General features: G+C 38.0%; 1 protein-coding gene across 1 annotated transcript in view; it reads right to left on the bottom strand.

Moving 5' to 3' along the window:
• The window catches only part of ADGRG6 (adhesion G protein-coupled receptor G6), a 110,881-nt gene that overhangs the window by 44,863 nt on the left and 39,548 nt on the right, over positions 1-26,470 (bottom strand). Inside the window, exons 3-9 of the mRNA XM_036381073.1 lie at positions 23,290-23,631; positions 17,076-17,696; positions 12,680-12,748; positions 9,526-9,609; positions 2,312-2,397; positions 891-943; positions 757-810 (exon numbers count right to left, since the gene is read on the bottom strand). Of these exons, the coding sequence (XP_036236966.1) occupies positions 757-810; positions 891-943; positions 2,312-2,397; positions 9,526-9,609; positions 12,680-12,748; positions 17,076-17,696; positions 23,290-23,631 (1,309 nt within the window). The remainder of the gene's footprint in view (positions 1-756; positions 811-890; positions 944-2,311; positions 2,398-9,525; positions 9,610-12,679; positions 12,749-17,075; positions 17,697-23,289; positions 23,632-26,470) is intronic.

Genomic DNA, 26,470 nt, shown 5'->3' with positions numbered 1-26,470 from the left:
TTAACAGGATTTTTGCCTACACTTCAAACACATACATCCCATACCCACTTATTGCCCCATCCTCAGAAGACTAATTATATTTTGGTTTCCTCTCCTTAATTAGGTCCTAAGATTCCCTCCCTCTCCAGACATCCCTCAGAAATCAGCCTGCTGCTTTCAAAGAAGCCCATGGAGTCCAAATTTTCAGGGGGTTGACCCATCTCACTTTCTCTGGCTGCCTTTGAGGTCGTTCCAACTCCAGCGCCTCCAAGCCCAGCAGTAGTCAGGAAATGAGAGCATATGGTAAATAGTTTAACTCACACTCGTTGAGCTTTCAATTCTAGCATGATTTTTCAATGTTTTCCATCTAGTAAGATGTCTATTAACTCAAGAGTGTCTGGTTCAAGAGAACAAATGCAGAGACAGTGGACAGATACCAGTGTACCGTTGCTTGTTGCTAAAGAAAGCTGGGTGTGTTGTACAACTTAAATATCCTGTATCAATTCAGTTTTGTGACAGATGAAACCTGAGTTCTGAACAAATTATCTGTTAGGGTTTAAAGTGTGATAGGTTTAAACCAAAACAAACATGATAACCACTATTAGGTTTCTAAGAACCTTCAGAACACTGAGATTGCCAGCAGTCATGTATTTAGAGACCTGCAGTGTCTGCCAAATAATAGACAACAAATCCAATAATAGACAATGAAGCCTGTTGTAAAGCCACTTGCAAAAGCAGCTGTTGCCTCTATTGAGAAAATGTCTTTCAAAATATTACCTTTTAATACTTCTTTTTTGTCTTGCTCCCTCTCTTATGGAGGCAGGGTGGATGCTATAAAAGAAATAGACATTAATTAGGGTGGAATAATTCTCCAAAGGAATACGGCATAAATATCTTTCTCCTTAATTTACCTGATATTGACGACATACACAGTGTAATTCCAGTTCTGGAAAGTACGGTTCAGCTGAAAAACAGGAAGACATTGATCACATGAATGGTGAGATGTTAATGGGGCTCTTTGTTGCTTAAAGCTGTGTTAGAATTTCACCCTTCTGCCCCTTGAGAAATCCCCTTCAGTTTTGCAAAGCAACGAGAACACTCACTTTTCAGTGAGGTGACTGTTGTACAACTGGTAGTGAGAGATGCGGCTTTTTTTTGGACAGGAGGAAATCTGTATGAGGTCACGACAGAGTGAACAGGTGAGTGCACAGGATCCTGACCTTTTCCTTCTCTCCCGCTTTTCCACATCTTAAATCCTCAGATTTATACACTTTGAATAGAACAGATTTACTGAAAAAGCTATTGGCTAAATTTTCACCTGAAAGTCTTCAAACTTACAATGATGTTCTTTTCAGACCTTTGTACTCTTTATTCTGAATGTTCAACAGCTGCTCTGTTTTCCTCCAAGAGACACCTTTGCATGCTCTTACACCTTTCTAGTTTCTTTGGCTCAGGCACCTATGTACTTTGCCTGGATACTGCTGCTAAGGGAACAGCCTCGGCAGGTGTGCATGACTGCAATTCTGTTCTGTAGATTATTTTATATATATATATATATATATTCGGATTTATGGGTTCCTTAGCTTCTGATAGCTGAAATCTCCAGGTTTTTTAAATGAAAAAAAAAAAGAATAGTTGTTATATTTAATGATGTTCTATATTCACGCTAGTAGTTGGTATAAAGGTTTTACAAACTGTGTGAGTGGGACTGTGTGAACTGCCAAAAAGGACAGAGAATATTCAGACAAGAAGAACTTCTAGAAGCAACAACATCAAAAATCCCTCACCTAGAGACAAGCTTATATCTGCTAAAATGGGCTGAAAAACCAGGGACTACTAGATACCTCAGCAGCTGACTTATGGCAGAAACCTTTTGATGTAGCAAACATAAGGATAAATTGGAAAAGTTTATTGCTTCACACAAATCAACACTGCTGGGTATTTCTATGATTTCTGCCATAATATAGCTTCAAAACCATATTAGCACTTGGGGAGAAAGTTTTTGTCCTGTATAGTGATGTTTGAACCCAGACATGTACCTCTTTTTGTGGACAATTCTGATTTCTCCATACTTGCCAAAATCTCACTTACTATCTACATTTCTTAGGAAGCTAGCTAGTATAGTGCAGACATTTTAAATTTAATCCATAGTGCTGAAGAGCCCCAGCTAGACCTGAATTTATTACTGCACAAATAAATAAAAGAAAGATATTTGGAGAACACATGTGAAGAGTTTTTTTGGTAGTCTCTTTTTTCTTTTTTTTTTCCAACTGATAACAGTGATGGGACAGATTCATATATGTAATCACATAGGAAAGAAAACTTAACTTACCCATTCTGCAACGACATCATGTACTTTTGCCACTGAGTTGGGGTTGGAACTAGAGACAACTATTGATATCCTGTAGAATAGCCCACCTGTCCATTAAAAACAGCACCATAATGTCAGAAACTGAGCAAATTTAGCTTTTTAATAATGAGATTTTAGCTTCATGATTAATATAAAAATTGTGCTGAACCCTAGGTACAAGGCCACCTCACACTCTCGGTGGCATTTAATCTCTGAAATGAATAAGCCCTGCAGGTTTGGGCCCATTCTTGCTAGTCCTGTTGATTTTGACAAGAATTCCCTTCCCCTCCATATTTTCAGAGGCACTTGAAAAGTGACATGGAAACTCACAGACAACATACATCTGAATAGCATTTTGCATATGCCTCTAATGTGGTGTGTAAAATTAAGTTCATGACAGCGTCAGGAAGTTTAACAACTATTATAATTAATGAAGTCTGTAAACACAGATAAATTCTGCTCCTAGGCATATTGTTATAATATTGTTATATGTTCCAGAATTGAACCACTGCAGATTGGAGTTTAAATATTGTGAGAGCAAATAAAGCTCATCAATTAAATGTAGCAAGGTACCGAGGACAGAATTAGGTGTGAGAAGGGATATAGAGCTCTTGTTTCCAAAGTACAGGCTTGCTCTGGGGCCTGGCAATGGCCAGACAGTAGAAGAACCCATATTAGCTTTACAAAACTGGCAGCTGAACAAACCATCTTTCAGTCACAAAATGTGTAACACTTGGCTTGGTGCAATTTTATTTTCAGAAAACTGTTTTGAAATGGCACAGTGTAAATATAAAGTCTCTTTAAGCTCATGAGTGGGTAGGCAGCATTACAAGATTTCACATCTAATAAATAACATCAATTCATTTCATAGTTATGCTCTGTGTTAAAAGTCTGTACTTTCCACAAGCCTATTTTTTTTCATTAAGCTACTAAATATTCTGTAAGCTCTAGTTGGGTGAAAGTTCCCAGGATGTGGGGGAGGTTTAAGAACTTCTGGATCAATTCACTTGCATTTATGTGCATTTGTGGCATTGCTTGGTTTTGGGCTGTTACCAAGGCTGTGGGTCTTGATCACAGATGCATGCATTTATATAATCTTATGTAAATCTTACAGAGACACTACATAGGACAGAGCAGGACATGAAAATAATTATACAGAAATCCCTTTCTGTCTCAGATTGAAAAGGAATTGCTCTATCTTTTGGAAACTAAATAAAAGACCTTTTATTCTAAGTAGAGCAAATGTCGTAATTTTACAACTTCATAGATAATTACTGTACAAGAGCTTGAAGTAAAGGCACCTGGAAAAAATTTGACATGAGTATTTTCCAATTTAAGTGTGCATGCATTGGTTACTATTCATGAAATGGTTGGAGAATTGTTCTTTCTTTACAATATGGAATTAATTATATGAATATTAAGATTGGTAAAAAAATTCCTTTACAATAAACAGTAAAGAAGATGGTTTACTAGACACCTTCTTTGGTAAGCTATGATTAAATTTATGATATGAGCAGAACAAACTTTGTTTTGATTTACTGTCTTTTTTAACTCTCCTGAGGAGGCACACAAATTTGGTGCAAAGTTTAATCTGAAAATGTACTTTATTATTAGTGATAGTTTAAAAAAACAAGATTAAAAATTATATCTTTGGAAGTAGAAATTTGGACTTTGGGCAAATTGAAAACACTGGCGATACCTAGATGTCCTTTGTGTGTTTTTATCTCTGTTTAAACCCATATTCAATTTTAAATCTATAATGTAACTTTTATATGTGCCATACAGATACATACATACTGAAAATGTGCATTAGATACTTAGAAACTTAAAAACTCATATGTAATTATATATCTAATTATAATCTTAGATAATTATGTATAGTGATAAAATCACCTTAATATAGGAATATGCAAAGTATTTTAAAAATCATACACAGTAACTACAAACTAGGCGATAGGTTTAAGATCTCCCCCAGATGGTGACCCAAAGCATGTTTTAATGAGGCCAAAAAAAAAGAACAAGAAGTAATCTGCATTTTAAAATACTCTCAGGAGACTGTAAAGTAGATAGTAAAAACTAAAACTTATTTATCCCTCTTCAAATTAAACAGTTGAAATCCCTCCCCAAAATGCTGAATGAAAACAAAAAAAAAAAAGATAATATAAAATTGGTGAAAAGTAGCCAAGAAAATTTGAAAAAAACAGGAAAAAATAGCCTGGAAAAAATGCTCCTACGCCCACCACCAACTACAAAAATATAATGATCAATCAAATGTGAGTATTTTAAAGAATTCTAATAGGAAAATTATTCAAACACTTAGTTTTGAAAAATCTTCTATTTTTGAAAGTAAAATCCTCAAAAATATGTCAGTAAAAAACATTCATATACTCCCAAAAAATAAATTGTCATTAAGTCATATAAAATACATGGAAACCAGTAGATTATCCTCACAGTCTCATGAGAGCTGTCTTAGAGAAGAACACAATTATGAGAAATCACACATTAATGACATTTACTATCACTAAGATATTACAAATTCCCTTCTACTGTAATTATATTATTATTCCAAAACATCTTCATATGCTAAATGATCCTACATCTAAAGGACAAAAGACAGCTACTTCTACATTCACTCTACAGACTGAATATCTAATAGATAAGATGATCTGGGGTTTTTTCTACATCTAACTTAACAGCTTGACATACTGTATTGGAACTCAGGTCGACACAGGCAGCCCAGCTCAGTGAAGAAGTCACACAAACAAGGCAAAAGGACTGCAGCAGAGCTAGTAAGTTGTTTCAGTGGTGGATAAGAGGTGCTGTTTTGGCTTGTCCCAGATGGTAAATTGGCCAAGGAATAAACATGGGCTGAAACTGATGACTCATGGTATGTCACAGAAGAAAGTGATGTTTGGATCTGCACGAGAGAGTGATGGATGGCTGCTGCAGCTCTTGTCAGAGTGCCTGTCAAGATGGTCTCTTTGTGCTGAATAAAAACTGTGCTATAGGAAGATGACAAAGGTACCACATCATTCATTATTGCAGGTCTTGATGACTCCAGAACAGAAGAGAGATTTGCAAGATGTTCATAATCAGCATTTTCAAAAGCCAAGGCATTAGCAGTAATGATAGATATTGCTTCTCTGCTCCAGCTAAAGGGTCCATACACCTCCCCCTCTGAATTCCATTCAGAAAGCCTCAGTATGTTTGTTGATGTCAGAACAGCAAAATCCCTCATGTCTTTATCATTGTCAATGATTTCTTGTTCTACTGCCCAGAGAGAGTATTTTGGACTGTCTGCTTGATTTTCAATGGACTTTTGTCCTAAAACAGTTAGATAATTTCTCGGTGTTTCTGTTGTTGGCAAGTTTAACTCTTCGACATCCCACTGAGGGAGCAAGCTTGGAGAAATTGTGTCAAGATGATTCTGAAAACTTTGTGGGAGTGGAGGTGTGGAATAGGTGTTAGGAGTTACACTGTCTCTGAATTCGGACTCTGAATGAAGAAATTGCCTTAATTCCAAAGACACTGAAAAAAATTCAGAACTCATTGAACTGACGCTTTTTAAAAAAATACCTGCATCTTTTTGAACTTTACTTGGTTTATCGATGGTATTTGTTATAGCATCATTCTCCAGAAGACTTTGAGACTGCTGTGTTTTGTGTGTTCTTGTACTGCTTGTTGAACTCTTAACTCTCCAAGTAACCTGAGTCCCAGATGTACTGATCAAGAAAGGAGCTTGGCTATCCCTTGAACCAGAAGGCTGAGTTCCTGAATATGTTGGCAAGACAGGAACAGGCTGATGCCTATTGTTTAGGAAAGTCATGTCAGTTTGATCACTTACTATGTCAGTTTGAAATTGCATGTGCAAACTATCTGCAGAGTTTTCAAGTACCTGATCAAAAGGGCTTACCTGTGCCCATACAGAGGATTGAATGGAAGGTGCTTCCAGGGAAGGAAAAGGAAAATCAAAATAAAATTCACTGTTGGAAGTCACAGTTAGGTTTGCAAAGCTCATTGTTGACTGCAATTGTGATATTGACCGACCATTACTTTCTGAAATTCTCTTTGAAAAGCCTGGAATAAATGAACTAAAGATTTGCGTTTCCAAAATTGATACATGACTAGAAAAATTAATTTCTTCAGCTCTGTGACCTAAAAATCTAATGGTAGATGTTTGTTCAGAGATATTGTCAGAGTTAGCATGTAAACTAATGGACAGCAGCCTCTCTGTTGGGGAAGAAAGCTGTTTATTAAATGAGAGCCAGAAATTTTCTGATGGCTCCCCAGAAAACAATTGAGATGCTTCTTTCAAGTGATGGGAAACAGTCCAGAAACTTGCTCTTAAAGAGGGGGATATATCTACATATTTTGTTGGAAAATCCAAATAATCTGAGTCCCAGGAGTCAGCAACTGGATTCATGTTCTCTGGCTCCAATATGGAAAAAGCTGACTCTTCATTTTCATTACTACCATGAAATGCATCCAAATTGTTCTCCAGTGCTCCATTTGTGAGGGTCTCACTTGGATTTTGAAAATATAATGAATGCTGTAAATAATGAGACCAGTAATTACTACTAATTATAAATATGCTGTCACTTTTCAAATATGTGTCAGTCAACAGCTGTTGATAAACAGCCAGGGTTGTTACAACATGCTTAAATGCTGAGCTTGTCCAGCCTGGTTCTACCAGAAATGATGAAAATTTTAATACTTCTCTACTGTGTCCTCGGACTGAATTTGTCAGTTGGCTGTCATGCATAAATTTTGTGTATGATTTTTTCATGTTCTGAAAAAAACTTGTTGGTTTTGCATGTAGAATATCCACAGAGGTTAAATTTGTAACGCCTCCTGAGTGATGGTCCTTAATGTGCACAGATTTTCTAAACTGAAAGTCACTGTTTGCTGATAGTGTAGAAAACGTTTTCCTGTCAGCACTGCCTTCTATCATTTCCAGGTAAAAATTTTCAGGTGTCAAGTCTAGCAAATCTAACCTACTTTTTTGGAATGGTGGCTTCTCTGTAGGTGGTACAGACATGCTAGAAAGAAAATGATGTCTGCCTTGAATATCAGAGGTGATATGATGATGAAATACAGGCTCATTCCACCAGTTCACAGGCTCCAAGACATTGCTTGTATGCATGAAATTGCTTGTGTCGCTGTTGGAGGATGAAGTCCACAGAGCTCCTTTTTTGTGTTCATAAGCAGTGCTGCTGCTGCTGCTAACAGGAGAGTGGAACGGTGGCTCAGAGTCAGAAAGATGGAGCCTACTTGCCAAAGTCCTTGCTAGCTCTGCATTGGGATTTCTGCTGTGAAGAAGAGGAACTGCTGCATTCACAAGCAGCTCTGTAGCTGCATCAGCTGCACCAGAAGTACCATGGAATGGACTTCTAGAATAATTCAAAATATTTTCGTTCGGCAACGGATTCATTACAGTATAACCTAGGCTGATGTTTTCTGTATAGGCAGACAAAGTTTTGTTGCTGGTCTCCTCAGAAGAAGATGGTGTGGACAAAGTTGGAAGGAACAAGCTGTATGGGCTTTTTCTCTCTGGGTTATCATCTGCTGAATTTTTACTGAAATTCAGGGACCTTTGCTTCACTGGCCAAATAATTGGGGTTGAGATAATTCCTATTGTTTTGATCCCTTCTATCTTAGATTCTTGCTGCCTCTGTGGTCGTGAATGGGAAAATTCAGGTGAATTTCTCTTCATTCTGAAGATAACTGTTGCAGGAAGTCTGAATTCCTGCAGGTCTGTGTGTAGCAAGCCACATAGTTAATGGATTAAAGAAAATATATGTAACTTAACTCTCTGTTCTTGGTCTAAAAATCAACTTACCAAGAGTGGAAAATGATGCCTGTTAGCTGAGTGAAAGTTTAATTTGCTTCTACCATAAGTGAACTTGGCTTATTTTCATAGTCCTCCTACTTTTTCTCTGGACTTTCAAAGCTAGACAAAGGACTTAATTGTCAATTTTTTATTCATACTATTAATAAGATTGAGTTCATTCTGTCATTAAAAAAAGCAGAATTAACTGCTTATGGTGAACACTTGTGAGTGGCTCCACAAAGAAGAAGCAAACACTACTTGGAAGAAATTTTCAATATTTTCTTCTTACTTCTACAGCTTATTAAAACCAAACAGTCTGGATTCAGATAAATTCTTTCACATTATGCACTGTACTGCCTGATTGCCAGCGTACAATAAATATCTGCCAAGAGAAAAAATACTTCAAGAGTTTTAAATCCTGCAGTAACAACTGATGGATTGGGGAAAAAAAAACACCCAACCAAAAAAAAGAGCAACCCAAAAACCAAACCACAAACCCCACCCAGATTCAAATTTATTTCTGTGGAGTACACTGAAAAAATAAATCTTAAAAAAATATACATTTAAGCCTGTGATGAAAATTGGCAAAATCTATCTCTGTGTTTAACAACCCGCTTTAACAAACCAATAAATATTTTAGCAGCACTTCACAAAATGATGCTCAGTCTTTAGGAGACAGTGATATCACAGAATTTGAGAAAGCTTTAAAAGAAATCCTGGCTTTATTCCTGTGCTAATAATAGGTTCATTTACTACCTTATTTTTTCCCTTAATCTTTCTAAATGAAAAGTAAACGATATCTGATACTGTCAACATTTTCCCTAGTAAAGTCCAATCCAGCTCTTCTTTAAGTCAGTGGAAAGATTTCTGTTGACTCAGTGGAAGTGGCTTTGCTCCATAGGAATGGTTCCACTTGGCTCCTGCGCCTGAGGAACGGCGAGGAACTAGTGAGGAACAGGCAATCCGAGCCTACTACCACCCTGGCTGCACAGGCAGGAGTTGCACAATGTCTGACAATCTGCAGCCTTGAAAGCCTTCAACAGCACGGTTCTTTTCGGACCGTTTCCAAACATCCCTCTCCCTTCCCTTGTTCTTTGCATCCTTAAATGCAGTGGGTGACACAAAGTTAGTCCCTTTCACAGAAGAGCCAGGTAAACACGAAACAAATAAACACTGAGTTTGGTTCTGTTCTCATTTACACCATTCTGACATGGTCCAGAGATTTAATCCTGATTTATTCAGTGTAAATGAGATCAGAACTGAGACATGACCCTTGACATTATGATGGTAGGAAAAACACACCTAAAAATACAACAAATTTTCTTTAGACACAGTACAAGGAAAAATGTAACACAGGATTTCTTACCATTGTTTGGCTTATCGTTTCTATTAGTATCGGGCATGTTAGTGGTGACAGTGGGTGGTGTAGGAGTAGTAGCATTTACAGTAGCTGGTAATAAAGATGAGAAAGAGGTGAACTTGAATGAAATATGAATGTTAATAAGGTAAGACAAAATGGGAACAATGCATGACAATGTAAAATGAAACCATCTACACACAATGCCATAAATGTTAAAAAAACACATTATTTTTTTCTGTACAAAGTGATGAATAGATATGAACTGAGGCCCCAGTCCTGCAATCCTTACTTGCACTCACTTCAGTGGGAATTTTGCCAGTGTAAATTTTGCAGGATCAGTCCTGCACTCCTTTCATAAACTCAAAATCCTCTCATTAGAGCCTTGGTTGTGTAAAGACCAGAAAATGGGGAAGTTCTAAGATGCGTGCACTTAGAATGCTGCTTGTGAAAAGAATCTTTGCCCCTCCTCAAAGACTGAATATGACAAACAAATGAGAAACTAAAACACTCATGTAAGGATTCAATTAACTCCACTGAACTCAAAACAATGAAGAGAATTGAGATCAGGCTTGGAACAGGTGAAGTAAAATACCTATTTTGAAAGCTTTATGTAGAAACTCAGCTCCACTCTTCCCACTGACACCAACAGGAGTCACTCCACAAAATCCTGGAGAACCAGCTGAACACTTTCCAAAATTAGAAGGAGGAGCCAAACCTGCAAATTTCCCCCACAATGGACTCAGAGGGTATATGTGCTAGAAGAATTCAAAGATCACGCCACTAAATATTCAAATAATGGTTTGGAAAATAATTTAGTTTTGTTCAATAACTCCCATGGAATGCAAGTCCATTCACTGATAGATTTTTTTCCTGAAAACCCTTATTTAAAATCTGAAGGTTGGTATGGTAAAATCTCCCAGTATAACATGGCTTTGGAAGATTTTGGAAGAATCAACCTAGGAAGTTTAAGCAGTTATATTTTGGACAAAAAATCACATTCTTTTATGTTTTGCTAGGTTGATTTATCTAGCTTTTTGAGTCCAAAATTCACAAACTTGTCACAGCTTAGGGAGCAGGTTCATGTTCAGGTTTTAAAAAAATTAGAAAGAGAAGGAAAAGCTGGACATTGGAACAAACAGATTCTAACTGGGAAAGTAGGCATATGAAGTAACACCTTGACATATAAAAAAAAAGCTCTTCCATGAAACTTCAGAGCTATTGTCTGAGGAATAATTTACAAAGTTTCTTACAGATTGTGTCGTACAGCCAGTGCTGCTGAAGGAGGCATCTAATGACCAAAATGTTTACTGAGCATAATGGAGAAATCAGTTCTTTCATCAGACATAGCTGACATAACCTGGCATCCACAAACTATTTTAATGTTATTGCACAACACCCAACAAACAAAGGAATCCAAACTGGCCTCTCAGTTTAGACAAAGTCTGAAACTTTGAGAGACATATTTTTATGATTTTCATTATTATGAAAATAATTATGATGGTGCTCAGAGGGATAAATCTGATCTGGCATTTTATTCCAAAGTGACAAACTGAACACAATAGACACTTTACCAAATACTTTTTAGAGAAGGAAAGAGTATTACCTTCATGAAAATACTCATAGTCTTTATTGAAGTCTTTATTGATGGTCTAAGAAGTTACGAAGGCAAGTTTGAAAGGCAGCATCTTTTATCAGAGGCAATATCTACCAGACAAGTTAATAAAGCTGGGACAAAGGATGAGGTTTTTAGAAAAGCAGGCTTGTTCGGCTGAAAATGTGTCCATTTCTGCAGCCACATTCACTGATGTTATGAAAGATATTTTCTCCCTTCCATACCATACTATTTTAATGGACAAAAACACTCAGAGATATTCCAAAAGAATGGACAAGGATATTTATACAGCGATACCCTTTACATACAAAAAGACTAATATTGAATAATTGTGGATGCCTCATTTACCCAAACTATTTGAGTTGCAGTATTTATATTGTACTCTGCTTTGTGAATATGATGCCTGAAAATTACTGTTTAAAATCTGATTATGGACATTAATGGCATTTCACTTTCCCTAAGGAGACAAGTACAATATGTTCCAAGAACCTGAACCAAATTACCTCAGGAAAATCTGGGAAAAGTACACTGAAAACTGACATAGATGTCTTACTGGCTTTCCAAGTAGAGTGCATTTCCCCTTTTACTTTTAAGCCAAATCTGATTTACTTTAAAATATTGATTTTGAAAGAGTTCTAAGACTTCTTGTTCTCCTCTTATATTTTATTTTCTCCTGTCTCTTTCTTCCACCATTCACCTGGAAAGAGGTTACAAAGCTAGATATTTTTGGTGCAGTTGCTGCTGTAATTAAAGTTTAACATAGCATGCCAACACATTGTAAGGCCGGGGTTCATGAAGGCATTGTGGAAATGGGTTAACGTTTTATGGAAATTCAGCATCTGAGCAGAACCATCCTTGCATGCCCATTGATTCATGTGACATGGAAATCTATAGGATTCACCTATTCCTTGCATTCAACTGAGCTGACCTTTAAAAACACATAATGAATTTTTATATATGGTCATTTTTTCATTACTAATCCATCACTAAAGTGCTGTAGCATGTGTTTCTTTCTCTAAAAGCTGCTAAATTTTGCAGTCTGATGGTAATTTTCTTATACTTGCTAATCTCAAAGTATCTAGCCTCAAAATAAAATATCTTATTGAAAAAAAGCCCTGAATAAAAGCTAGTTCCTTTATTTACATCTGGTTTTTTTGTTGTTTTTTTACAGATTTACCTACTACTTATACTGGTTAATATTTTACTGTGAAAATATTAACTGTGAAAATATTTTACTGTGAAAATTTCCTCCTTACTGTGCAGGAGGAAAAGAAGTGGAGAAAGAAATGAAAGCAGTCAGTTAATTCAGCTTTGAAATAATTGAGACTATTTGGAAAATGTATTATCATGGGAGTGATCACATTTTTTCCACATATTGTACGAACAGGACACCCACATACTTGATGAGACTAAAGAATTCCTTTCCTTGCTATTTTTTATTGCCACTCACCCTCTTATAAACAATAATAAAAAAGAAATGGAATAAAACCCTTAGGCAAATAAAGATTTCCCGAAGATGAAACTGTGGAAAGGATCTGGGTTTCTTACCTTGGCAAAGGCTTCCTAGGTTTGCACAACTGGTTGGTTCAATTGAAGAAGAGGGAATTAGATATGAGCCTTTAAAAGGAGAAATCAAATAATTTAGAAAGGGTTAGTTACTGGGCCTAAAACACATTATATCTCACAGCGACACATTCCTCTTCCTAATTTCTCTCAGTTGCAAAACTGACACTGCCATTTGCCTATAAGACTTACAAGTTTTCAGTATCTGTTGCAGCTCAGGAATCCTTGAAAACCCTGCTGACTCGCAAGTCACTCACGTATCCTCCCGCAGTTTTCTCAGCTTTCACTGAATAACATCACATTAAAGGAATGCAGCTTGTGTGTGCTCTGTGAAATGGGTTTAAGCAAAGGGGTCAGTATGGCCACGGGATTTATGTGATTTTCATAACAACGTGTGCCTTGGAGGAGTGACCACGCTCTGCTGCTGCAGCACAGGCTACCCAGCACACACTTGTGAGTAATCTGCCTGGGACAGACACCAGCCAGATAAAAGGTGATTAAACTTGCTCCTCTGCCCTGGGCAAGGGTGTGATTATTATGCTGGTATGCATGACTTATAAACAGATAATGTTATAAGTCTGTACCTCTACAGAATTATTCATAACAACAAGCATTACACTTTGATGATGATCTGGAGACAAAACCAGGGCACCCAAGAATGGCTACAGAAAAAGAACTGGTGGAACTGCATTAATTACACTCCACGTATCCCAGAGGTTCAACTGCAGATACAGCTGCCTTTGCACACTGTGTTGAACACAATGGGACCATAGAGCTCTGGCAAAATGTGAACCCGCTAGGAGTTTTGCCCTTTTGGCTTTTGCTTTGCCACTTCAGAATCATATTGAGTCAATGAGGTTCTCTCATGAAACACACTATCCTTCCACAAAATTAAACAGCCACCACCCATCGGCTTGTAAAGCTAGCTAAGAAAATATTTCCTATGATGCAAGAACAAATGAAGCGTGGAGCTTTGACACAGAAATTGTATCATGACCCAGATAACATTACATGTGTTGCCAACAAATATAGAGTGTAATTAAAACAACAAATATTAAATTTCACTGATTTTTTTTTAATGGATTAAGAGAGAGAGGCAAATTCACTTTCTCAGTACAATTCTTATGAACTCCAGGAAGGATGTTCTAAATAAGTGTACTATACCCTCCATGAGGTGGGTTTTTTCTCCCAAAATAATTTTGTTAATATTAAACAGTCAATATCAAAACCTACTCTGTTTCACCCTTGTCATGTAACAGAGAAAGATGACCTGGGAGTTGGATGGAAATACTGTGGGTGTTCATATTTTCTTCACTGAGTATTTTAAAAAAGATTGTGATTTTATTTGGTGAAACTAAAAAAAAATCAAATCCAAATTTACAAAACATTTAAGTCAGAAGACTATTGCATTGATTTTGCATGGCAAGTGTTTGACAGCAAGGAAGTACCAGGGGAAGTTCTCTGAGAAGATTCTCACAGACTCTTTCCCTATGTTCAATGGAGCCAATGCCAGCCGGCTCCAAGATGGATGCATTGGCCAAGGCTGAGCCTGTAAGCAGCAATGGTAGTGCCTCTGGGATAATGGATTTTAAAAGGGGGAAAAGTTACTGCCCAACAGCAATTGCAGCCAAGAGAGGAGTGAGGATGTGTCAGAGCAAAATCCCACAGACACCAAGGCCAGTGAGGAAGGAGGGGCAGGAGGTGCTCCAGGTGCCTGAGCTCAGATTCCCCTGCAGCCCATGGAGCAGACCATGGGGAAGCAGCTGTGCCTCTGCAGCCCATGAGGTCCATGGTGGAGCAGAGATCCACCTGCAGCCACCACATGCTAGAGCAGGGGGATGCCTGAAGGAGGCTGTTGCTCCATGGAAAACTGGAACTGGAGAAGACTCCTGGCAGGAGCTGTGTACCCATGAAGACAGGAACCCATTCTGGAGCAGATTTGCTGACAGGATTTGTGACCCCATGAACCCGTATTACAGACACATTGTGTGATACATCTCAGTTCAAATGTCTAAAACTCAGACATCCATTTCTGCTTGTCATGCTAGACTTTATAGCCAGTGGAGAGGAACAGGCACTCCCACAGCAAAAGAACTTTGACTTCACTGAGACATCTTTCCAGCATGCGATGCACTGACCTGTGGAATAGCCTTTTTGATTCTACTATTCATAAACAGCACTGAGGGCAATTATCTTAGCCTGAAACATTGGCCAGCTGCCTAAGTCAGACACATCCCACACTGAGTTAAATCTGAGAGCAAAATTAAGGATTCCTTTGGCCTTTGGGAATGAAGAACCCATGAAATGCACATGAAAAAACAAACAATTGCAGGCATGGACAGATATGTGGCCATGTTACCTTTAAAATGAGTAGATCCTATCCTGCTATAGCTCTGGCCAGTGCAGACTTCAGAATCAGAACCAGAAGTTGATTAAATGCTCCTCAGTTTGCTGGCACCGAACTCTGAACTGGTGGGCAGTAGCCATACTTCTATCATTACCTAGGTTACTTGTTTTAAGATAATCTGGATACCTAGGCTGTGTATGCATACCTTTACATGCCATCTGCACAAAGGTATGGCAATAAAACCATAATTTGGTCAAGTCTTATGCAAACACCCTACCACAACTGCACAGCTGTGAAAACATTAGTCTAAGGAATAAACTAATAAAAGGCAAAACTATGAAAAGATTATCTGAAACAATTTGCTGGTGTTTTATGCCCCATAAATCTACTTGTAAAAGTTTTGTCTGAAAAACTATAAAAATAATACCCCTTGAAAATGTAAGCACTGTTCAGGCAAAGATATGTTGAGATCACTGCTAAATGCTTGGGCTTTTTTTAAGTTACAGGCCACTTCCTGGTGAAGCATTACTGGAGCTGTGTGAAAAACTCTTTTCTGCATAAATCCTTTCACTGCTTTTAAATGAAGCCTAATCAGAGTCAGCTCCCCAATGTCAGTGGTTTATTCATGGTTGATAGCCTGACTCATCAACTCTCCTGTTGAAGGCTGATTTTACAAAGAAGGCTTTTACTTGAGAGGAGGAATGGAAGACAATTCTAACAATTTCATCTCTGGGATTAGTTAGGATCTTTGAAATGGCTCTGCACCCAGAATTTTCTTTCAGGAATACTATGGCTCAGGAAAGCCTGTATCATAGAGGGTGATTTCATGTCAAGGAAAGAAAAAGACTGGCTAGTGAGTCAGTTGCCTCATAGCATGATTTTCTGGGAAGTTATTCTCTATCAGGTCAGTTTATACAAATGAAATAGAAACAGGTTTTTTTTTGTCAAAAAAAAACCTGCACAACATTATCCAGAAAAAATGTTTTTGTTTATCACTCATGGTCAGATCAGCCTTTTCTTTGTTCTGGTAGAAAAGCAAAGGTACCTAGTTGCTTGAGGTTTCATAGAGGTGTTGCTTAATTTTTTTTAGCAGAGGCATGTTAAGATCTTTCTTAGTAGTTCTAGCTGTGATTGAGCATCACCCACTTTGATATGAGTACAATAAAGCAAGTAAAGCAGCCTTTTTAGCCACCTTAATCCCTCAAGAACTACTAGATACAGAAGCTAGAATGCCTTAGCGATGGCAGCTTCTCTTCTAAACTAAGGATTCTCAGAATGCTGACAGATGCTCTATCAAATGTACAAAAAACACTCCAGGACATTTATGTGAATCAAGTGTCTGAGACATAAAATGAGAATAGGTTGTTAAATGTATTGATATTTATCTTCTGGAGTAATCTCCAGGAAAAAACACCTTCAGTAAGTACCAGCTAAAAAAGGACTGATAATATGTCATCATGAAGAAAAAATATCATGATTTTTATCTCTAACTCTTCCTTCCTGTCCATCTCTTCTAATTTCATATTTTATTCTAGCTTCCTGTCACCTCTGCACTGCTTTTGTCAATGCTTTTGCTGCCTCTGCATATACAACATGAGGCTAGCATGGGCTCCACTGGCTAGTCAAAGGGCCAAAGGGCAGGTTCAAAAACATTTAGTAATTAATTAGCTAACATACATTTTTTTCTCCAGAGACCACAGTAATCTTATCTGAGGCTAGTAGGTACTCGCCATTATTCCCTTTTTGAATGAGCCAATATGGAGTGTTTAGGAAATCTTTGATCTGCAGATCATTTCATGTAGCTCAATAAACTTAGGGGAGTTGTCCTTTTCCTTTAAGGACTCAACTCCATACCCTTTCAAAGCCTCTGTTTATGGTAAGAGTTGAGCTAAACTCTAATAAAGGTAAGAGCTTGCTATTTTTCTTTCATGGGAATGCTCTCATTTTTTTCTATCTTGGTATGTGGTATGTTCAGCACAATACAGAAGTGTGGGGGGGAGGATAAGCAAAAAAGTTTTGGCAAGGCATACTCACCACAACTCAAATTGTTTTCTGCTTTCAGCGCTGAAGTTGGAATACTCCAGAATTCATTTTCCCAGTCTACAATGTTTCCTTTCACATCGCAGCTGAGGTTGGCCAGTGTTTGCGCATTCATGGTGAAATTCCAGAGGCGGAAGTTGTAAATGTCCCCATTTAGAGAGCTCACTTCATTGCTGTTGGAGCCCAGCACCAGCCTCCCATTTCCAGGGATAACTTTGTCATAGATCTCTGGACAGTCCACCATGTGATAGGTGTTTTTGGCATATATACCTATAGTGCCCGAGAAGCTGTCCCATACAACACACAGCTGTTGAAAGGTTCCTGTGAAAAACTCTGCATTTCGGGGCAATGCATTCTTAAGGATGCACTGTGTGCCTGAGATGGACAGAAAATGGCCTTTTGTGGTCTTCCCGAAGCTGAAGAGCTCTCTCAACAATGCATCAGTGTAGGAGAAAACCTTCCAGTCGTCGTTGTCATCACTGTTGCCCTTGGTTGCCTCAAAGCACAGTGTAAACTGTCTGAGCTCTGGCACTGAGACGGTCTCTGCCACAGACACAGCATCAATGTCAGGAACCTGGGGAATGATGACTTTCTGATTCCTCAGGGACACGGCAACTAGAACCAAGAGCAGATGTGTAAACTATCAAAAAAAAAAATTTCATCATATAGGAATAAAGGCAGACTGGCAGCAGGGGTTAAAGTAACATTCATTAAATCAAACATTCATCAGGTCGTTTTTATCACTGTAATACACCAGCAGCACACACCAAGGGGAATTTGACTTGGGAGTGAACTCAGCTGAAAATATGCAGCAATCCTTTCAATGGCACAGAGAATCCTGTGTAACACCGAGTTAACAACCCCCTAAGTTGTGTTAAGAGCAATATTAGGACATATTACCTACTGACCTCCAACTCTGCTTCAGCTCATTTAATAAAAATTACTTCTCATTCATCTAGTAAGGATGCATTAAGCAATGGAATAAACCAGTTATTTGAAAAACACAGTATGACATGCTTTTAAAATATATTATTTTAATTAGTTGTCTGCATGCATTACACCAGTGAAGTTTGGGCCTTTCTTCTTTTAAATATCGCAATAGAAGAAAGGCCCCATTACATTCCTTGGCAAACTGAAGCCTTTTGTTGCTGAATTCAGCTAATGGGAATTTCTGCACAGCATTAGGCATCTTCTCATTTTGTCCCCAGCAGCTTTCTGGTCGAATACTGAAATTGTGTGCTTATGAATATTTCTATCCAAGCTGTTCCCTATTTAGTAACAGTTGGATCAGCAGTTTTGGACTTTGCACAAGTGTCTAGAAATTTCTAGTCCTACAGCAATTTATATATTGCTGTAAGGGTATATAGGCAGAATTGCTTTAATTGTTGTTATGTATACTCATTTGCATGCAAAATGACAACCACTAAACAAGAAAGTATCACATGACATACTTTTTCTCCATGAGTACATGAATGAAAATTCTGTTCACTATATTTCAGAGAACATTATTTTTCAAAAGAGAATATCACTATGCTCAGCTTTATTGTCACATTTATGGCAGCAAAACTCTTACAGCAAATTTCTCCTCAGAAAAGTTTCTGGTTACCATTCATGCAAAGGTGTCTGGTACAGATTGCAACAGCCCTCAGTTTTACTTCTGGCTCCTCAGTTCTGCCTCAGACCCGTATCTCCTGCAAATGTCTACTACCTCTTACACATTTTCACAGTGTATATGCTGGAAATGAAACTGTTTCTTGCAGAACATGAAGAATAACTGCCACAGTAGTTAATTCCCAGTCTCCTCTGGGATTTATCAGTGATGTCATGAGATACTAATTACGACACCTATTCTCTTCTCAGATTGAAATAAAACCCTTTCAAACATGAGAGTGTGAGACCTGAGGGAAGGGTGACTGTCACGCCATACCCAGGAAAAGACACAGATACATGGTGTATAAGGATTCTGTGTTGTCTGTGGTACTGCAAATTCTCTGCCAGCTGCTTGCAAAGACTCTGAGCTCCAAACTACCATATTTGGATATACATAAGAACATAATTTGACCAATATATTACATAGTAAAATAACATAAAGCATTGCGCATTATCTGCCAACCCAGCAACTGCATAATAGGAGGGAAGAGAGAAAAATACTGGGCTTTTATAGTTACTGGATTTACTTCATAGATTTATTTTTTTTCCCAAGGGAAAAAGCATGCTGTAACAATTTTATAGATAGAAAATGCGTTCAACTCTCCATTGAAAACAGGGGCATTTTTTTAGCGGGTTAATTATACTGCAAGCTCCTTTACGTAACATGGAAAGTGTTCCAGAAGAAGTGTAAGGATTCAAGACGAGAAAAAGAAGAAAGCTTATTCACATGAACACTATCCAGACCAGGTGGTCAGAAAAGTTATGGACCACCTGGTCACATTTAAACAGTGCAGAAAGAGAAATAAATGGGAAGGACTTTGCTCGCGTACTGAAGAAGTCTACTCCATTTTGCTGTATTCATCGTACAGATTTAACCACTGGCAGCTTCCCCATATACTGAAAAGAGAAAACTGACAAGTATTTTGTCCACATGGAGAAAACTGAATCCTGCCATCAATATTAAGTGCAGATCACTTTCCTGGTTGCTGTGGCACAGTCAGTCATCACACCGATGAATTTAAATGTTAGTATCAGAGAAACTGGTTATTCTCTGAGGAAGAATATACATATACTCTTGGAATACTCATCCAGGTGTTTCAGAATGCTTTCAGAATGATGCTAAATTTTTTTCTCTTAAGAAGATCCTGAGATGAGCTCAGCTGGTTAGAGGATGGTGTGAATAATGCCAGGGTTGTGGGTTTGATCCCTGTATGGGTCATTCACACCATAGCTGGAGTTGATTCTTCTGGGTCCCTTCCAACTTAGACTGTTCTGTGATAACTGGATGACAATGGGCATGGAGTTTTTTGACACATTTTCTTATGAAGAATGTACAAACATCTACCTTACTTGCATCTCACTGTCTCACATCTCATACACCCCCTAATGCATGAACAAGCCAGGAGTCCTTTGGCTCTACTTTGTAATCCCTTGCAGGGAGCACTGGTCTCCTGCCAGTTGATGGGCTTTTCAGTATAGTTTGGTGCTTAAGGGGTGCCTTCTGCTGTTTCTAGCTCCCCAGCTTTCATCTTCCCTGTCTCTGAGGCTGGAAGAAATGTGCCAAACTTTAATGAGGTCTGCAAATGTCTACATACACAGTATATTTGGAGGTGTTTTGTTACTACCTCAGTGAATTGTGCTTTTCATTTGGGCTAATGCAGTCCTACTTAACTGTATGCTAAATTGCCTCAAGCATTTCTGTACTAACACAGGTCTGTTGGCTCTCCTTCCTCCCCTTTTTGTGACTGACTTCTACTTACTGGTGGAGTTATTACTCACAGTTAAGTGTTACTAGGAAATTATTTACCATGACATCTCTTCATGTGGTGTAAATTGAGATAATTCCCCTAAGACTGGCAAAGCTAGATTGGTTTACTGCAGCTGAGGATATGGCCTGTCCATCTGCTACTGGTGTGTTGCAGGAGGTGGCAGGCAGGAAACAAACATTTTTGTGGGTAGCCAATTTGATATGGACAACAGGACTCTGGAAAACTCAGTTTGAAACTTAAATAAAACTGAGCAGTCACACAAACTTGTTTTATTCCCCAACTAATTCCCTCCCACAACTCACTCTCTTGTCTGTCTTTCCCCACATGTATTTTGTCTTGTGTACATGCTGCATATTAGGATGTTTGTATCACTAATGTCTTTTTAAACTTCATTTCTAGATAGCAAATTGTGTGTCTTTGAATGGCCTTTTACGTTCCAATTTTGCATTACTTTTTGAAATTCAAAGTGGAACAAACTAGTTAATTTTATTATTATATATAAAATGTAATTTCTTAGAAATGGAAAAAAACATAACAGCATTCCCCTAGTTCTGGGTGAAATTAATGCTTTTGCTGCCATGTCATATTTTTGGTAGTTAAAGATGGTGTCAGCTTGAACTACAAGCTTTGAAACTTCATGTGAAGTGAGGGGGTGTGCAATTTTTCACATGATGTGAAGTGAAGGGGTGTGCAATCTTTTGGATGCCTGTGGAAACTCTTTGCAAGCATAGCACAGGCATCTGCCATGTGGATGCATTGTCATTTCAGTGTTTGTGCACATTGATGTGCTATTTTCCACATGCTTTTATAACTTGAAAGGAAAGCAGTACATTATGATCCCTTTCCCCAGACTCCTTTCTGTATCCATTTCCAGGTTAAGTTTAACTATGATCTTTGTCTGTAACTATGTTCTGAAAGTAACACAATTGCACAACTGTGAGCAATAAGTAGAATACAATAGTAGAATAGAATAGTTATAATTTGCCCTAGAAGAATGCAGACAGCTCTCCCAGCATCCACAGTCAAAATCAAGATGTCAGGTGAAAGTTACATATTTGGAATAATGAAACCAAATGAAGTCAGTCTCAACCTAGGTGCTTAACAGCAAAACTTAACATAGAGTTTCTGAACTAATATATTTGTGAAACATTAAAATATAAGCCACTGGTGAAGGTCTTTGGTACTTTTACTGGCACTGGAGAATAGCCTTCTTTTTCAACATAAAAGGCTATCTTCCAAGACTATTTAATTTTGATGGTCCTATCCATGAGTATAAGGTACTACTCAATTTGGAGGTAATATTCTTGCTTCCATTATAATACATTAGTCTAGGTATATATACACAAAGAGTTCTCTGCCTATGTTTGTAGACTTTTCTTCTCCTTATTAAACACAGCTGAGGTCAACATTGCATCTTTTATTTCCAATTGTAACTCATCTCTTACAGTGATATTTAAACATTAAAATATTAAATATTTTGCATAATCTGACTGCATATAATTTTTTATGATCCACTTGATTTTACAACTTCTTACAATACAGCAAGAGTTTTGTTAATTTCAAATAGAAAGCCTCTTCAAATAGAAGCCTTTCAGAAAATTTGCTTTGACTCTAATAAGAAAACAGGTGCTCCTACAGTTATTACTACATTATTTTGTCAGCATGAAAGGACTTAATAGAGAGAAGTATTTTTAGCTTCCCTGTGATGTTACCTTTCTTCTTTTCAGGACTGCACAAAGATTTTGATGACATAATTATGCCTACTTTTGTCTTATGATTCCTGGGATTTACTATCTTAATTATTTTAAAATATATGAAATGTGTAATAAATATTTTTAAATAATCATGAGGAAGATGTGCTTGTGACTGAAGAGAGAATTGCCAAACTTCCCTGCTCTGTGTTTTTACAGCAAGCCAACCTGCAGCACATTACTGTGCTACAATAATATAAAGGCTAAATGCAGTACTAGTGCTCAGTTTAAGGTGTGCAACCACTACAAAAAGAAAGTCTACTGAGAGCAGGCCACTGGAAACCATAACCCTGAAGTGGAATGAGCAGTGAGCCACACATAGGGCCTGGCAGTGACTGTCCTAATGCCCTTTGTTACCTCACTGCCCTTTACTGTCTAATTAATTCTAATTAATGCTCCAATCAGAAATTATTTGTACGCTTATCTTCTAGGGAAAAAAGCATGAGTGTCTTTTTAAAATCTTTAAAACCATTGTTACATATTTAGGGAAGGGAAAGAAAGGTCAAGGACCTGGGATGACAGGTAGCCATTTTGCAATGTCAGCTGATCCCTGGGAGTTTGTTCCAGAGGCTGGATGAAATCTGAGAAGTTCTGCTTTCTGCACAAACTTCTCCCCACTGCTGGGAGTTACACTGGGCCACAGGTCTTTCTCTGATCTTTCTGGCTCAACTAAGTTGTCTCTCATGCTCTCCATTTAGGTTTCTCTGTCCTTCTGCAGGTGTGCTGACCTGAAAGACACCTATCCTGCTTCCAAATCCTCCAGCAAAACTTGGCAGGGAGAGAACTGTCAGGCCTAAAATCTTTGCATGTGAAAGGGTTTTCTAACACACTTCTTGTCATGTCCTGGAATAAAATAATTTTGATCCACAGAAAAATAAATTAGCTAATAAAAGACACAAGATAACCCTGTAAAGTGCAGCCTCACCCATCCATTCTCTTCTTATGGAGGACTTGATTCCTTTGGGAAGTCATTCTAATCCTTATAGGACATTTCCTTATAACATCTATAATGGGATGAAATGCTTTGGACTTACTTACTTCGTACATAGCTGGCATTAAAACCTTTCTTTTGGATACTGAAGTCACTTTTAAATGACACAATCATTTCATTTCCTGTAGAATTATAGGATAATCCTTTGGCAGTGATGCCACAAAGGCTCATTGGGCTTTCTCCATTGTCTAATGTCAGTGAATCATAAATGCAGCCTGGAGCTTCTTCAATGTCGAAATCAATAAATGTTAGCTGGATGATAAATCCATGAGGTGCTCGGATGATCCACTTGCAGGCTTGGCTGTTGGGATAGTCACTCGGGAAGCATGGCGAAGTGAAAACTCCAGAGGGGTCAGTCAGCACAGTCCTACAGTCATAGCATCCATGAGCTGACAATGAAAACAGAGAAAAGCTGAAGGTCAGGCAGAGATGTAACTTAAGAGTAAAGTAACCATCAACACAAGAACTAAATGTATGTCTATACGGAAAAATAGAGGTGAGAGGAAGAAAGGCAGAAAAAGGCCTTGGTTCTAGTGGGGAAAATGTTGGAGGGATAGCATAGGAAAAGCATATTTTATGTAAGAAATCCTACAGCAAAGAAATATAAATTATATTGCTAAACAATAATTTGAACACATGACATACATATATATTTACCATGTATTCAGCCTGATAAAGGCAAAGCAAAATCAATGTTTTTCAATTCAGAAAGGCTAATAGTAAAACTGCAACTTCTAAAAAGATGACTGGTATCATTCACATTTTTTGGCTGCTGGTCTGACTGTAGGCCATCCCAACAGCTCTATGACATGCTGTTGTTTCCAGAGAAGTGTCCCTGGAAAGGAGCAGCACAAGAGTTGGGCTGAAGAGCAGCAGAAGCAGCAGTCCCTCAAGGTTAGTCATCTGCATTTCCAGCTGATGCATTCCACATCACCCAGAAGCCTAGCAGTGAGCTACTGGCTTTTGAATCAACAGTAAATTACTGTGTCCTTCCCATGCTGATTCAGCTCCATTGACATACTTGTGGCAGTCAGGCTTTAAGAAATTCTTACCCTATTTGTCATACTCTTTTGCTCACCTGCTGTGTTTACCCAGGAGAATTTCAAGCCCAGTTAGTGCCCAGGGTTGCATTTCTTGTTTGGTTAACATTTGCTGATTTATCATTTATTTACTTGGTGTATTATAGGATATAATTACCGTGAACTGACTGCTGCTGAAATCTGTAACAGTTTGCCAAAGCAGCACTGAAAAAATAGGTGGGAGCTGAATATCACCAAGAGATAACCAAAGAAACTAACTGGCCTATTTATGCTGAATTACTTTGCAAACATTTCATCAAGCCACAATCCCGTGTCAAATCCTACAAGGATGAAAAACCATGAATTATTAGTTGCTCAAAATAAAAATAACCTAAAAAGTTGTTGAGTGCAAATTACATACAGAACAATTATAAAATAGGAATAAATGCAACTAATTCCTCCAAAGAGCCAATTGAGAGGTATATTTTACATAGTTTTTATAATTTTTATTTGCAAAGCATAAATTCATATGGCCCCAATGAGGTAAAGAGACTGTTTGGGCTCTCAGAGCCAAATGCAGGCTGGTTCCACTGGGAAAGCTCAGTGGAACACCTTTGTTCAAGTGAGAAAAATATGTTGTCTGAAAGATTTACAGGTAGCAGTGGGAAGCAGAGGTGCTTCTGGAATTCAAAAACTTGATCTGTGAAGTACAAACAAAAGCCTGCCCATTTTTAATTTCCCTGCAAATCTTTACAGTCAGAGGACTATGCTCACCTGCCCTGCAGTCCTGGCGTTCCATTTATTAACCAGAGAGGGAATATTTACTTATTAGTGAATATAAATCCTGCAGTTGTACAAACAGGTGACAGCTTCATCCAGTGGATTTTGCACAGATAGGTATCAGCTTTCAGAGAAGCACCTTAGACTGAGAGGAGAAGGGGCAGGAAAAGCATGCTGTGTGTCACAAGCCACTGCAGGCAGTCTCCCAGCCCAGGGCAGTGAGCCCCTACAGGGCAGAACCCCTGTAAGAGGGCTCTGTCTGGAGCTGTCTCCAGCTGTAAGGCTCTGTGATCCAGGATCCTGATTGCCAGGATGAGGGTTTACAGGGGCTGGGGATTTGGCAGCACACCTCACTCACTCTCCTTCTCATTCCTGCCAGAGAAACAAATGACACAGAGCTCTCTGGGCAGTTGAGAAATTTCCTTGGGCACTCACACAGGCCTGAAGCCAGGGACTAAGGTGTTAAGTGATGTAAATACATACAGGAACATGGGTGTTAATGTACACTGGTTAATGTACACTTGTGTTAATGTACACTGTTAATGTACACTTGTGTTAAAGCACACTGATTAATGTACACTTGTGTTAATGCACACTGGTTCATCCCAGGACACCTAAAGTAATCTTAAGGGCATTATAAGATATTGCCAAAACAGAGAAAATATGCAACTTGTCAGTAAAAGTGTATGTCCCTAATTGGTAGAATGTTACACTCAACCTGAGACTTTGAAAAATCAAATTTGTCCATCAGAGAGAACTCCGATGTTCTTTGTGTTTATTAATTCTATTGATCATCAGCAACCAAAACCAGGACTCAGCTTTTCTATTTATCTCTCTCTCCTGAGTATTTATCATTGTTTCTGGGCTGTGTAAAAAGAAAAAGCCAGCACATATAACAAAATATACTCTTATCCCTGACATCATGTAAATATTAAATATAAAAATGTAAATATTAAAACATAAATGTTATTTATGAACTTTTAATAAGTTAATCTTTGCAGAAATGTATTCTCACTTTATTACATCCATATGGTTTTGTTGATTTTACAGAGCTAATGCAAAAAAAAACCAGCCCCTAAATTTAGGTAGGAAAATAAGTGCTCGAAACTTTGCATGCACAGAAGAAACAGATTTGGTAAGTAAAATGGTTGGGTTTTTGTTTTAAGTGGGTTGGCTCCATTTTGGTATAGTAGCTATTCTGTCCATGACTGCAATTTGAAGGAGAAATATCCTGTTTTCATGCAAATGTCCACAGTAGTAAGTAAAAAGAAAAGAAAACAAACAACGAAACTATATATAAACAGAATGGCTTAAAATGGAACGTTTTGCACAGCTTCTCATGAGACAGTTATTTTTCTATAAACATCACCTATTTTACTCATTAAAGAGAAAAATTGCTGTGGCAACGTTAGGCTGTCAGCCAAAGTTG

This window comes from Molothrus ater, chromosome 3, assembly GCF_012460135.2.
Source record: "Molothrus ater isolate BHLD 08-10-18 breed brown headed cowbird chromosome 3, BPBGC_Mater_1.1, whole genome shotgun sequence".
Lineage (NCBI taxonomy): Eukaryota > Metazoa > Chordata > Aves > Passeriformes > Icteridae > Molothrus > Molothrus ater.
The sequence above is the reverse complement of the archived record's forward strand: the minus strand, read 5'-3'. Positions and strand labels throughout refer to the sequence as shown.